The 13,707-nt window shown below is 47.4% G+C and overlaps 1 protein-coding gene across 1 annotated transcript in view; it reads left to right on the top strand.

Moving 5' to 3' along the window:
- The window catches only part of LOC136512219 (TOM1-like protein 6), a 55,061-nt gene that overhangs the window by 36,724 nt on the left and 4,630 nt on the right, over nt 1-13,707 (top strand). Inside the window, exons 5-7 of the mRNA XM_066506197.1 lie at nt 9,838-10,007; nt 10,096-10,177; nt 11,461-11,546. Of these exons, the coding sequence (XP_066362294.1) occupies nt 9,838-10,007; nt 10,096-10,177; nt 11,461-11,546 (338 nt within the window). The remainder of the gene's footprint in view (nt 1-9,837; nt 10,008-10,095; nt 10,178-11,460; nt 11,547-13,707) is intronic.

Here is a 13,707-nt window from a genome sequence, read left to right as displayed (position 1 = left end):
TTGTTCCGCGTTGCGCTGACTCCCGAGCAGCTATGCGAGGAACATCTCGGGGGTAAACGGGGGAGGAGGTGGCAAATGCGGTTCATGGGGAGGTTCATTGTTGTTGCCGTGGTTTCCACCACCACCACCACCACCGGTCCCCGCACCGTTGGCACCGGGCTCAGCTGGCCTCATACGTGGTTCGGCGAGTGTTATGTCATCTGCATATTTCAGCAACAAGTAACGATTGAGTGAAGCTGTAATAATTACGAGTGAAGGAAAAATTTATGCCAGTACTGAATTTACTGGAGAGAATAAACTCATACAATAAAACAGAGGCACAACAATCGCATCCCAATTAAAACAACAGCACTTAATCGAATTACTTCAACGGCAAACATCGCGTCCATACAATCACATTGCCAGCATACATACACTGGACTTTTTATGCGTTCAGATATCGCATTCGAAAATCAAGTTCCAACCACATGCCAAGTCTCATATGTTCGAAGCAACATACGATAGATTACGTGCCAACAAAAGAAATGCCATCGCGACGAGACCTAGATACTAGCGCAAGGCAACTAGCCTACTCCTCGGGGCCATCATCAGGATCGGAGACATCACCATTGCTCCCAGGTGAAACTGCAGGCTCGTCCTCGTTGTCGTTGTCAACATCCATGCCAGCGGCGACTGGGGGAGCATATGGGCCAACCCCATTGTAGAGCGCGTGAAACTCCTCATGCAAGTAGCCGTTGTATTCCTCAAGCTCATCGACCCTCTGCAGTAGAAGGTTTCTTGCGTTCTAGGCTTTATTCCTTTCCTGAACCAGCTGTCCAATCATGCGGTCTGCATTGTTGTTGGCTTGAGTCAACGTATGCACTCGCTGCATAGCTCTATCACCTCTGTCAACCGCCTGATCTCTCTGTAAGTTCATATCAGCCAACTACTCCTATAAGCTAGCTATAGCACGTGCCTGTCTCTTCTTCTGCTTCTTCCCTTTTAGCTTATCCTCACTACGCAAACCAGTCAAAGTCTAGTAGGTACTCTCGAGACCCTCATACGCTCTGATGGCGGCGAACATAGCACTCATTGCCTGGTTGTCGCTAGCCTAGTCCTTCAGCTGGACCTCTGACCAATGCACTTCCTTGAGGCTGAACCCAAATGGCATCACGAGGATCATCTCTAGGAAAAGTACCAGCTAGAGCTGCATGCAAGCTCACTGGGAAATCTGCTCATAATGTCCCTGATGACACGGAAGGCTGCTCCCTCTGCACCCTCAGCTGGAGTGCGACCCTCAAACTCCAAATGCCAACCATCCCAATCTGGAGCATCACCGAGAGCAGGAACCGTGATCTCCACCACTGCAAGTCCATCCTCTGCTAACTGGCTCTCATTCCATGAGTACACTGGCTCTTGACCCTCTGGGTACCCCACATCATGGAGCACTCTCCAAAGCAAAGTTGGCATGCCAAACTCGCTCAAGAAGGTGTCCGTGGTGCGGTGCTTCCTCAGGGCCAACGGACGTCGAGGTGCTCTTCCTCCGGTGGACTTACGGGCGGTCTGCTTCGTGCGGGCCATCTGTAGCAAAAGTTCTTTTATTATCTCGGGGAAATATATTTTTGGTGATACAACTTTTATCAAAATGAGATAATCAATTTATAAGGGGAGGAATGCATGAGATGAATGAGATGCACAAGTAACATGATGTATGTACGTGTCGTACGTTTTCACAAACTTAGGAAATAAATAATTTCTAACGACGAATTCGGTGGCATACAACGATCTCTCAATACGTAGCTAATATGTTCTACATGATAGCGTTGTTATGTACCTGCAGAAGATTTATTTCAGCCCAAATTTCCAATGAATGCATAAAAGCAGTAAAGTTTTATCTACACGCTCTACACGAATCTCCAGATACGTGTATAACGGTAGTAACTACCCGAACCATCGTCCTACTGACGGCATCGCCTCAACAGACGGAAGACCCATTCATGAGATACCTTTGTAAAACATGCGTAGAACATGTAATTACTCCAGCAGCATATAAGCATTCACCCTAGATCGGCGGTGTATCCGATCATGCTCTCACAACTCACACTTACCGAGGCGTAGAGGCAAATGATCCATACATTACCACTCAAACAAGTGGCACTCATACAATAGCACGCCGTATGAGCGACGAAAGAGAAATATGATGTAAGAACCCCAGGTCAGTACTTAATTAAGCCACCTAAAGTCCTTAACTGGGCATAAAGGATATGATCACTGGCACACTTTATAGTTTTAAAATCACGTTTTCCAAATGCCTGTTTGTTTTCAATACACTTGTGAACAGTAACACGCTAAACCATGCTCTGATACCAGCTGTAACAGAACCGACCAATTATACGAAATTAAGTAAGAAAATCATCCACCAGAGCAGACGATTGAACAAACTTAAGCCCGTATAACCCGGTAGTCCGTGAAATCACGAAGGATTTCAAACCAACTCGTGTCCCAGCCATGATCGTAATAAGTTTAGCGGTCACCATCACAACTTACATAAAAGTTCGCATCACAGATACATCAGAGTTTAAACATAGTTATTACAAACCAGTTCGAATAAAAGTAGCGGAAGTCATTTGTTCAAACCACACACACTCACACGGAGTTTAAATATAGTGCCAGCAAATGATCATCTCCAACAAAAGCATCAGATGAGACATAAGGAATGACCATGCCCATGGTTCTAAGCATCACCCATCGCAGGATAAAGACAGTTGATACAGTAGCCGTAATACATCTGCCCATCTGCAATAAGTGGGAATAAAACCCTGAGTACGAGAAGGTACTCAGCTAGACTTACCCGACATAACCAAAAATAAATGACACCAAGGATTATGAAGGGCTTTATAGTAGGGTAGCTGACTCATTTGCAAAAAGAAGCATTTTTAGCATTTCAAGAACCTTTAGAAAAGCATTTTTTTTGCCAAGTTAATTATTATTAACCTGTCGACTAGATTTGCACCTATACTAGAGTGAACATGTGATTAAGCAGATAATGATAACCAACGATCATTAAATAACTTCCATACTGTCATATTCATTAAAACTGTCCAAGTGTTCCATAAACATTTACTACGATGAAGTAACTCAAGTCAAGTGCTCACTATCCAGGAGCGATGGCGATTCGAATCCATTCCTAACCAGCTGGTGATTTATTCCTTACACAAACCTCACGCACCCGCTAAAGTGAGATATTGATCACCGAGTCAACTTTCTAGGAATCTCGAGTTTGCCAGGAACCACATGTACCCGGGGGCCGACCGACTGCACTTTGGTCTTATCATCCCACCCCCGTGTCCTACCACACCTGCTCCGGCACAGTGCGTTGCGGGCAATCTACTCGGCCTGAAAAATCTCCCAGCTTCGCGGTCGGAAGGTACTTTATCCGGCCAACTAAATGTAAGCCATGCGTTCAACATGACTTGAGGCCCAACAACGGTCGGTCCTTAATCGACACAGACGAAAACACTACAGTCCAAAACTCTGCAAGTCTCTGTCCGGTCTCAACTTCATTTAACACTTAGTTATACCATGACTTTATAGTCATCCAAGCAGATCCAGGTAACCACCTATAGCTCGCAGGTGACAGCAAATCACCCGACTTCTACCAGTCTAAGCCAGCTAAGCATTGACTCGACTGCGGATACCAGGGTAACAAGGATATAGTATAACAAAGGTAAACAAGGTATAATGCAGCAACGGTTGTAAACAACTCCTGAACGTAATGCATCAATTAAAGTAAAGCCTTTAATTAAATAATTGCAAACCGGGAGAAAAATGCTCCGGGGCTTGCCTCTCTCGAAAGAGCTCGGACGGTGATCGGGGCACTCCGGAAGTTCCTCAACGTCCTCCTCGTCGGCTTCTGGCACTTCCTGCTGCTGCACCTTGAGCTGCTCCTCGGGCTCCTCGGGTATGACGACTGGATTCTTGGTTTGCGATCCTATATGATGCAATGCGCGTAAGTGATTATGCAAACGGTGCATCGAAGGAGATGAATGCAATGGATATGTTTAAATGCAAGGTAGTCAACATCATCCAAGAAACTATACTACAAGCACATGTCATCTACTGCATTCTTTTCTACTACTAAATTGTTAAGTCAACATATCTTATGAAATGCTTCAAAGATACACCAAAGCTTTACTAATTTCTTAATCACACTTAAAGCAACACTTGCTTAAACCCTAATTAATAATAGGTTTGAATAGCAACATATATTTCTACTGCTCCTAAAAATCTGAGAACATTATAGTAGCATAATACTATCCTAAACAAACTACCATAAAAATTTCATGGCATTTGGATAAGTAAACTATCCTACACAAAAATGACAAGCTATAGCTTAAAAATGAGCATGAAATTACTTTGTACTATGAAAAGTGTCAAACAACAGAATTAATATTTTTCCTAGGTTCTTCATAGCATATAATGACTGTCCAAAAATTATCACATGCATGTTTTATACAAAGGTTGCTCTCTAGCAAAAATAACAAAAATCAGCCATTAAAGGTACTTGAACTACACCTAAAACTTTTCCCATAGTACATGCATGAAACATATTTTTCCTAGAAAGTAAATGACATAAGAAGATTAACAAACTTGAAATCATATTTTTCTGAAGCCTATAGATTTTTCTACACATTTTTCAAGTTATCAGCAATATACATGATTAAATAAAATCCTACGGAAAAGTATCCCAAAAATGACATGCAATAATTTTCCCAAGTAGATTTGATGATAAGGAACCTAGCAAAATTTGTTTCAATAAATTTGGATCAAATTTGAGCACCCAAACATTTTTCAAACCATTTCAGATTTCAAATAATAAAGAATAAATGAAAACAATCACTTAAACGTTACTGGGCCAGCCCGCTGGAATCAGCTGGCCCACGGCCGTTTTCGGCCTGCGTGGCCCGAGCGAAAGGGGAGCGCGGCAGCCTGGCAGGGCTTCGGCCCACGGCCGCTTTGCCTGGCCGGCCCGGCTGGCTGGTGGAGGCAGAGGCCTCGCCGGTGTGCGCGCTGGCGCGGCGGCGCGGCTCAGCCAGCGGCCGGCGGCCATTATCGGCCGGGCCAGGGCAAGCAAGTGAGCGTAGGAGGTTCGTGAGGCATTGGCGAATGCGAGCAGGCAGCTAAGCAGGGCGGAGAAGGGGAGGAAGGGGACGTTCCACGGCAGCCGAGCATGGTGGCGCCATGGCCGACGGCGGCGAAGCTTGGAGCAAGCGCTACCTTGGCTCAAACGACGGCACAACCGCGAGCACTAGGTGTCGAAGAGCGAGGCGGAGTTGCTGGCGCGAGGAATCGGAGAATGGCGCGGTGGTGCGGGAGCTCGACGCCGGCGGAGCTGCGGGCGCGGCGAGGGCGGAGCTTGGGACTCTCGGCTCGGGAGGAGAGGGAAGGCAGCGCGGGCGGGAGTGAGCGAGCGCACGGGCACCAGCAGGTGAAGGCGGGCGCGTGGGCGCTTGCGCAGACCGGCTGCGACGCGCGGCGACGCCGACGGCGCATGGCCGCCACGCGGCGGGTAGGTTCTGTCATGGTCGGGCGCGCGGCGCGGCGTGACAGCGAGCAGGCGCGCGAGTGCGGGCGAGCGGGAGGCGCGGCGTGGGCCTGGGCCGGCGAAGCGGCTGCGGGAGCAAAGGTGCGGCGCGGAGGCAGGCTGGGCCGCCTGTGCGGCTGGGCCGAAAGCGAGGCGGCGGCCCACCAATGAGAAAAATCCTTTTTTTTCCAATTATATTTTCAAGAAATTTTTAATGCCCTCTTTCAAATATTATTTTGAGCAAGAAAATGGCCTCTTTTGAAAATGTACCAAAAATGAAAGTTGATTAGAATTTAATTTTCTACAACTTTGCTTTTATGACCAAAGCCAAATTCTTTCTAGATTTTGAATTGAAAAATCAAAGTCCATGTTTAACTCAAACCCCTAATTTTTAGGAATTTATTTTTGAAGCCAAATTTTGAATTAATTTGAATACAAACCTTGCTCCAAAAATTAAACTAAACATTGCTAGATGATTTACAATAGTAGCCAACCATGTTTTACTAATCTAGCAAGAAATTCGGGCAAACACAATTCTAAACAAGTATATGCAACATTCATGTTTCACGAGCATGTTTCATATGTTTCAAAATAGTGTTTCAGTTGTTATTTACATGATTAGGCATGTATGATTAATATGCTTTATGATGCATGCTATGCATGATTTGCAGTGCCTAAATGTAGGCTTAACACCGGGGTGTTACACAACCCGACGACACGGCGCGTGCGCGTGGCGCGCGACGTCGTGTTCGATGAAGGATGCAGCTGGGCATGGGACAATGCGGTGGACGGGTCGGCGGCCGCGCTCCGTGACTTCACCGACGAGTACGCGTGGGTGGGCAGTGCTGAGGGAGCACATGGTGCATCCTCATCGACGACTGGGTCTTCATCTCCAGCACTGACCTCATCATTAGCTCCGCCGCTCTTGCCTTCAACAAATCTGGGGGAGCTCGGAAGCCCATCGGCGGTGGTCGGTAGTCCATCGGTGGCGATCGAGAGCTCACCGGCACGCCAGCCGACCTCCCCGACATCTTCTACCGCACCCGCTGCGACACCAGCACACGTAGGGCAGCCGAAGGTCGAGTACACGACGCCTCCGGAGGATGATGAAGACCGCCTGGACGCATACTACGACGATGAGCGCCTCTGGTACCGCACGGTGGTGAACATCCTTGGAGAGCAGTCTCCACTGGACCAGCCCGAGTGGCTCTTCGTCCAGCTACATCTGACGCACACCGGTGAGCCGACCACTTATGTAGAAGTATAGGGTGATCCAGCGTGGCGAGCGGCGATGGAGAAGGAGCTCAAGTCCATCAAGCAGAACCGCATCTGGGAGCTGGTGCCACTACCTAACGGCCACTGCCCCATCACCCTGAAGTGGGTGTTCAAGCTCAAGAAGGATGAGCTGGATGCGGTGATCAAGCACAAGGCGTGGCTGGTAGCGCGTGGCTTCGTCCAATAGGAGGGGATCGACTACGACGACGCTTTCGAGCCTGTGGTGCGCATGGAGTCAGTCTGTGTCCTCGCGCTGGCGACTCAAGAGGGGTGGCAAGTCCACCACATGGACATGAAGTCTGCCTTCCTCAACAACGACCTCAAGGAGAAGGTCTACGTGCGCCAGCCACCTAGCTATGTCGTCGTCGGAGAAGAGGGGAAGGTGTACCACCTGCGTAAGGCACTCTACGCCCTACGCCAGGCACCATGCACCTGGAACGCGAAGCTCGACGCCACACTTAAGAATATGGGCTTCAAGCAGAGCGCGCACGAGGCAGCGGTGTACCGGTGGGGCAGCAGACGCAACGTCCTTCTGGTTGGCGTCTACGTCGATGACCTCATCATCACCGGCGCTGAAGAGCAAAAGGTGGAGGTGTTCAAGGCACAGATGAAGAAGATGTTCGACATGAGCGACCTCGGCCTCCTCTGCTTCTACCTCGACGTCGGGAGAATACGATGGAGCAGGTTGATCCAACCCATTACCGGTGGCTGATTGGGAGCTTGCGCTACCTGGTCCATACCCAGCCGAACATCGCGTTTGCCGTCGGGTACATGAGCCGTTTCATGGAGCGACCGATGATGGAGCATCTACAAGCCATTAAGTGTATCCTGCGCTACGTGGCGGGCACCCTCGACTACGGTCTTCACTACGGAAGGGCCCCCGACACAACGCGATTCATCGGCTACTGCGACAGCGACCTCGCCAGCAATGTGGACACCAGCAAGAGCACAACCGGGACGATGTTCTTCCTCGATGATTGCTTGGTTAGCTGGCAGTCCCTCAAGCAGAATGTTGTGGCCCTCTCAAGCTGTGAAGCGGAGTATATCGCCACCACCACTGCAGCAACTCAGGCACTACGGCTGTCAAGGATGCTGGCAGAGCTCCTTAGCAGGAATGTGGATGTGGTTGGGCTAAAGGTGGACAACAAATCTGCTCTAGCTCTGGCCAAGAACCCTGTCTTCCATGAGAGAAGCAAGCACATCCACATCAAGTACCACTTCATCAGAGATTGCTTGGAGGACGGGAGCATCAAGGCCAGCCACATTGCCACTACTGATCAGCTGACCGACATTCTCACTAAGTCGTTGGGGAAGTCTAAGTTCTAAGAGATGAGGGAGAGGATTGGGCTACAACAATCACTTTCAGTGCTCGGCACAAGGCTTAGGGGGAGAATGACTGATAAGCCTAGTGCTCGGCAATATTTGTATCTTACTTTTCTGCATTTTACTTTCTTTGGCTTTCAAACCTTTGTAATAAGAATATGCTCAGCATCCACTTTAGTGATTAGAAAAATATGCTGGAGCAGGTAGAAAGTAGATGCTGCCCTCTGCCCATAAGAGCAGGGGCACACCCTTATATCAGATAAGCCATTGCATTTTCTTTCAATCTAAGCGGTCAAGGGCCAAGCTGCCCTCTGGTAGTTTCCAAAATCTGAATCCGAGATCTATTTTGGGCCAACACTTTCAACTCTAATTGTAGTTTTACCTATATATTTTTTCAATTTAGTGGTTATAGCATCTTTGAAGACACAATCACTCCATTGTTTCCATATTTCCCTGGCCACTAGAATGATGGGAGAATTCATCCCTTCCTTATCTTGTTTATGTGCTTTCTACTTTAATTGTAATTCACCTAATTTCCCCCCTCTTATTCATACCGAAGATTGTGCACCCTCATTCTATTAAGACCACTCAGCAGTGTCAACTCAGCTGTGAAAAAATATATATATCCTTGCAAATTTGCCCCTACTTTTCTTAGAATTTGTGCTTTTGCCATGTTTTGACATCGACATTTTGAGATATTTCAAAAGATTTTGATTGAATTTTGGATATATTTGAAAACTTGATAGAGTTTGAACATATTTTATTTAGAGTTTTGACGGACACCTTGTGCCTAGCCCAAGGTTGTCAAAATTATAGATTCTAGACCCAATTGGAGACTTGACGGATCAATGTCATAGGATTGATCTAAAATCTAAGATTCTACCAAAATTATATATTTTAATTTGTTCTGTTGTCAAAAAAAGAGATTTGTGCAATTATTGATTATTTTGTACCAAAAATAAATCATAGTTGTATGTAATGTTGTACCCACACCATATCCAAGAGGGGGACCCGTCTCCTGTCCATGCGCTCTCCTGCCTGGCATGCCGTGCTTAAAGCAGACTGCCATGGCCATGCTAGGGTTAGCCACTGATGGGTATTCTTAGATGAGAGGGTGAGAGCTAGGAGGGCTATTAGTGAGTTATAGATGGCAGGTGAAAGGGTAGGAGGGTAGTTTGGTCGTTCTCCAATTTTTCAATCCATTTTCCTTTCGGTAGTTGTTTTAGTCCTACTCCACTTAGTGGAACTCAAAACAAAAAAGGGGGCAAACGGCTATTTGAATAAAAAAAGGTAAAGACAAAATCACAATGTTGGAAAAGTAAGCGTAGTTAGAGTCGAAATCTCAAAGAGTTTAAAGTAGGGATGAAAACATGATTGCTCCTTTACTTTTTGTCTTATTGGATTTTGCCTTGTATTCTAATCAAAATTGTTTAAGAACAACATTTTTTTTGAAGATTTAGCAAGAACCATATTGCAAAATGTTGCATGTGTTGTTTAGGTGAGAAATTTTGACAACTTGATTTTTAACATTGGAACACCACGAGAAACATTTAAAGAACGTCTCTTCTGAATATCTTGAACTCATGTGTTTATTTTACTCTCTAAAGTATTCATTTAATGATATAATACTTCCAGGTGGTACTTATTTTTCCTGAGAATGAGTATTTTACTTGCAGCGATCTGGTGTCGAATTTCCAAAGCGTTCACCTGATGCTGCACCAATATTTACTCCTCCAGTCACACGGCCAGAATCTTTGCCATCATATCTTCAAGCAGGGTATGGAATGCCAGTTGATTCTTCCTCAAGGCTTGATGAGGCAATGTCATCAAATGGAGCTTCTCTGAGGTAATCTTACTTTAAAGAAGCATTATTTTGGATAGAAAGTTTAGTTATTTTGTGTTCTGTGCTACATGACATGCTTTTGCCTATTTAGCATCTCAGACTTGGAACGAATGCTGGGGGCTGTGGAACTATTAAATGAGATGTTGAGAGCTGTCAATCCAAATGATAAAGACGTAAGAACATATATGTTTGATTATATTCTGGTATATGTAACATACGGCCTGTTCGGGAGGCCGTAAATGATCGTGGATTATTTACTGCTGGCTGGTTTGGTGTGAGAGAAAAACACTGTTTCTAGCTGAAAATTTACGATCATTTACGAGCAAGCGAACAGGCCGATACTTATTGTGCTCAAAAGTTCATAGTATTTAAGTTCAAACTAAGGTGCTGTTTGAGCCCGTCATCCGTTTACGATGGGAAAGGGTGGCCTTGTTTTCTGTTTGGTTGGATAGGCCCGTAACAGATTACGGTGTGAACAGTTCCGGTCTAGTACAAGTCCGTTACCGCTCTCCTCCGAGCGCTATCCGCTCCGGTCCGGCGGTCCCAAACTCATCGATAGAAAATCAGAGCGCGGTTGTCCCCATCCTCGGCCAGTCGCCGCCGCGTGCTCCACGAGACTCCCGTGTCCACCCCTGCGGCCGTACCGTCTGCCACGGCCAGCAACACCAGCCAAGGCCGGCCCTGCGCCTGCTCTCCGACTGCCGCGGCGCCGGCAACGAAGACGAAGTCTGGCAGACGCAACCCTGCGCCTGTGCTCGAGGTGCCCGACACGACGCCGGCCCTGGAGACGAAGCCCTCGCCCCTGCCCTGGCCAAGATGGAGAAGTCATGTGGCCCGCCCCTGCTCCAGCCATAGCGGAGTACTTGCCTTCGTCCGCTCCTTGCTGTCCTTGAAGCCTTCGAAGTGGATCCCGTTACAGTTCCCCAACCAAACAAATCAAGTAAACGCTTAATTTTATTCAGTTACGGCCGCATTCCATTCCCATTACCATTTACGTTGCCATTACCTAACCAAACAGCACCTAAGTGATTGTTAATTTGATTGTTATTTTATCCTTGAGTACCCTAGCTTGCGTCTTTAAGGAGCCTACATTTGAGTTGGCAGATAATGATTTTGTTAGTACACAATATGTTTCTTGCTACTTTGCTAGTATGTTTCTTCTGTCTATCTATAGCTACTTAAACTAGGCTGCATGGCCTATTGCTTATTTAGCCCATCCCTCTCTATACATCTAGGAGGATGAGTTGGCTCCGTTGGTCAAGGGTGTGGATGTATGCCCAGACCAACCAGGGTCAAGTCCTCGTCGAGGCAAATTTGGTTGTCTTTTTTCTTAATATAATGCCATCTAGTTCCTCCTAGGTTGGTCTAGTTTTTTTTTTCTGTATACACATAAACCTTATATGAGAGAATGTGCATATTTAAAGTAGCATTTCTGACATTTTTTTATATCACTTAGGCTGCCAATGATGAAATTATTACAGAACTTGTGGCGCAATGCCAGTCATACCAGAAAAAGATCATGAGTTCAGTAAATTTAGTAAGGTATGTGACTATGTGATCTTTTGTTCTATGATCTTTCAGTAATGGTGCATATCACCTATCAGTTATCACTGCTATTGCTATTAAGCTGTTGGGGCATGGAAGTTCTAAGGTTTAGATCTATTATTATTTTTTGAACGTAATGCCAGGAGATTTGCCTTTCAATTAAGAAGAAATAGAATTGACCTAATTTATGAAGGAAACTAGACCAAAAAACCTTAGTCGCACAGTTTATTAAAGGAAAATTGGCAAAAAAACCTAAACACAACAGCCCAGACAACTAACTCTGAGCAACACCCAAAGGTGACACACAACTAACGGAACCTACCACATGTCATCGTTGTCGAGCTTATCGCAAGGCGACAAGCAGCTCCGGCTTCCCACGGCAAACATCAGCCAAAGCCCCTAACACGTCACTACTCAGTCGCAACAAGCCGTGACTTCATAGAAAAAGAACACAATGTGTCATCGTTGTCAAGCTTTGTAGCACCCCACAACCAAAACAGCTCAACTTGACCACTACAAATCCACTCTATGAGAATCATAGACATGTCGCAAGAAAGTAGCGAAACTAGAGATAGGCTCGTTGAAACCCAAAGCTTGCATAAGAGCAATAAACATCCCACACGGACAAACATCCAACTAGGTGGTGCATGATCTTCTAGGTGACGCCTTTAGGAAGAAAACGATGTTGATTGCCATCATCACCTGCCTAAGAACCTAGGCAGGGTTTCCTCAGAAGAATCACATAGGATGAGCAGAGGCATATTAACGACACTTGTAAGGAAGGGAACGACACCTAAAGTGTCGCCGTCATCGGCTCCGGGTAACACCGGCCAAGCTTTGGCACAACACACTCCACCACTCATCAGCCAATCCTAGAAGCACCGTGGTACGTGGTCAGAGACCAACGCATGTAGCCAAACGTAGCATCTTCTGCGAAGCCAAGGGTGTGTTTGGTTTGGATGGGATATGGCCGTCCATGGATGAGCAGCATTTGGTTCTTGGACAACTTGGACAGGGATATCCACCACAGGAGAATATTCTCCATAGATGTTGGATAAGCTCGCCCACAAAAATGAAGTTGCTCACCGTCAGCCACCGCACGCAACTCGTGAGCTGAGCTCATAGAGCCGTTGCAGATGGAAAAACATGCCCACAGCAGTCACCATGGCCAGCCATGGCTGCTGTGCCCCAATAGCATGTTGTGCAGACATGCCACCCACATGCTGATGCCGCGTCGAACGTGGTCTCCGAGTCATCGTCGTGCAGTTCCGCACTGCAGCCACCTTGCTTCCCACATGCCACAATCACTCCGCCGACGCGTCATAGTCGTCTCACTGTGATTGTGCCGTCCTCACCGCAAAATGCTCTAGGATAGAATGAGGCATCTTAACCGAGCAGCTTCGCACGCATGCGAAGCTGAAGCTGCTGGTGGTGGCCCACACAACCCACACTATTAGACATGTGTATAGTTTTGTATACGCTGTATTTGGACATGTTGTACACCCTGCCCCATTGGGCTATATATATGAAAGGTCACCCCCCTAAGAGGGTGTGTGGTGTTTTCCTATCTCTCTACATGGTATCATTCACAGTCAGATCCTAACCTTCCGCTTCCACTCTTTCCTCTCCCCCCCCCCCCACAATCACCGTGACTCCCCCTCGCGGTCGCGCGCCTCCCTCCTATGCGCGTGACATCCACACGCCCGTCCACCCACCTCGGCGGCGATCTCCCTCCCGATGGCCACCGCTCCCTCCCTCGGCACCAGCACCGCGCCAGCCACCGGCTCCATGCCAGTCCTCGGCGCAAGCACCTTGCCGTCCATCGGCAACGGCACCATGGGTGCCGCCGCCGCCGCAGATCGTAGCTCATCCCTTTGCCACAGTCAACGTCAAATCCCACGTCCCGATCAAGTTGAAGTTGAACTCCAACTACTCAAAGTGGGCGTTCTTCTTTAAGTCGTTGTGCGGCAAATTCGGGCTTCGCTCGCACATCGACGGCTCTGCTCCTCCTCAACCCACAGTGGGATGCCGTGGAGTGCTACATCCGCAGCTGGATCCTTGGCTCCGTCGACGACTCCGTCCTTGATCTCGCCATGGACGAGCCCGATCCGACCGCCCGCGACCTTTGGGTCGCAATCGAGGAGATTTTCCACGCCAA

Source organism: Miscanthus floridulus, chromosome 16 (assembly GCF_019320115.1).
Source record: "Miscanthus floridulus cultivar M001 chromosome 16, ASM1932011v1, whole genome shotgun sequence".
NCBI classification, from domain to species: domain Eukaryota; kingdom Viridiplantae; phylum Streptophyta; class Magnoliopsida; order Poales; family Poaceae; genus Miscanthus; species Miscanthus floridulus.
Note: the sequence above shows the minus strand (reverse complement) of the source record. Positions and strands in the feature narration are given on the sequence as shown.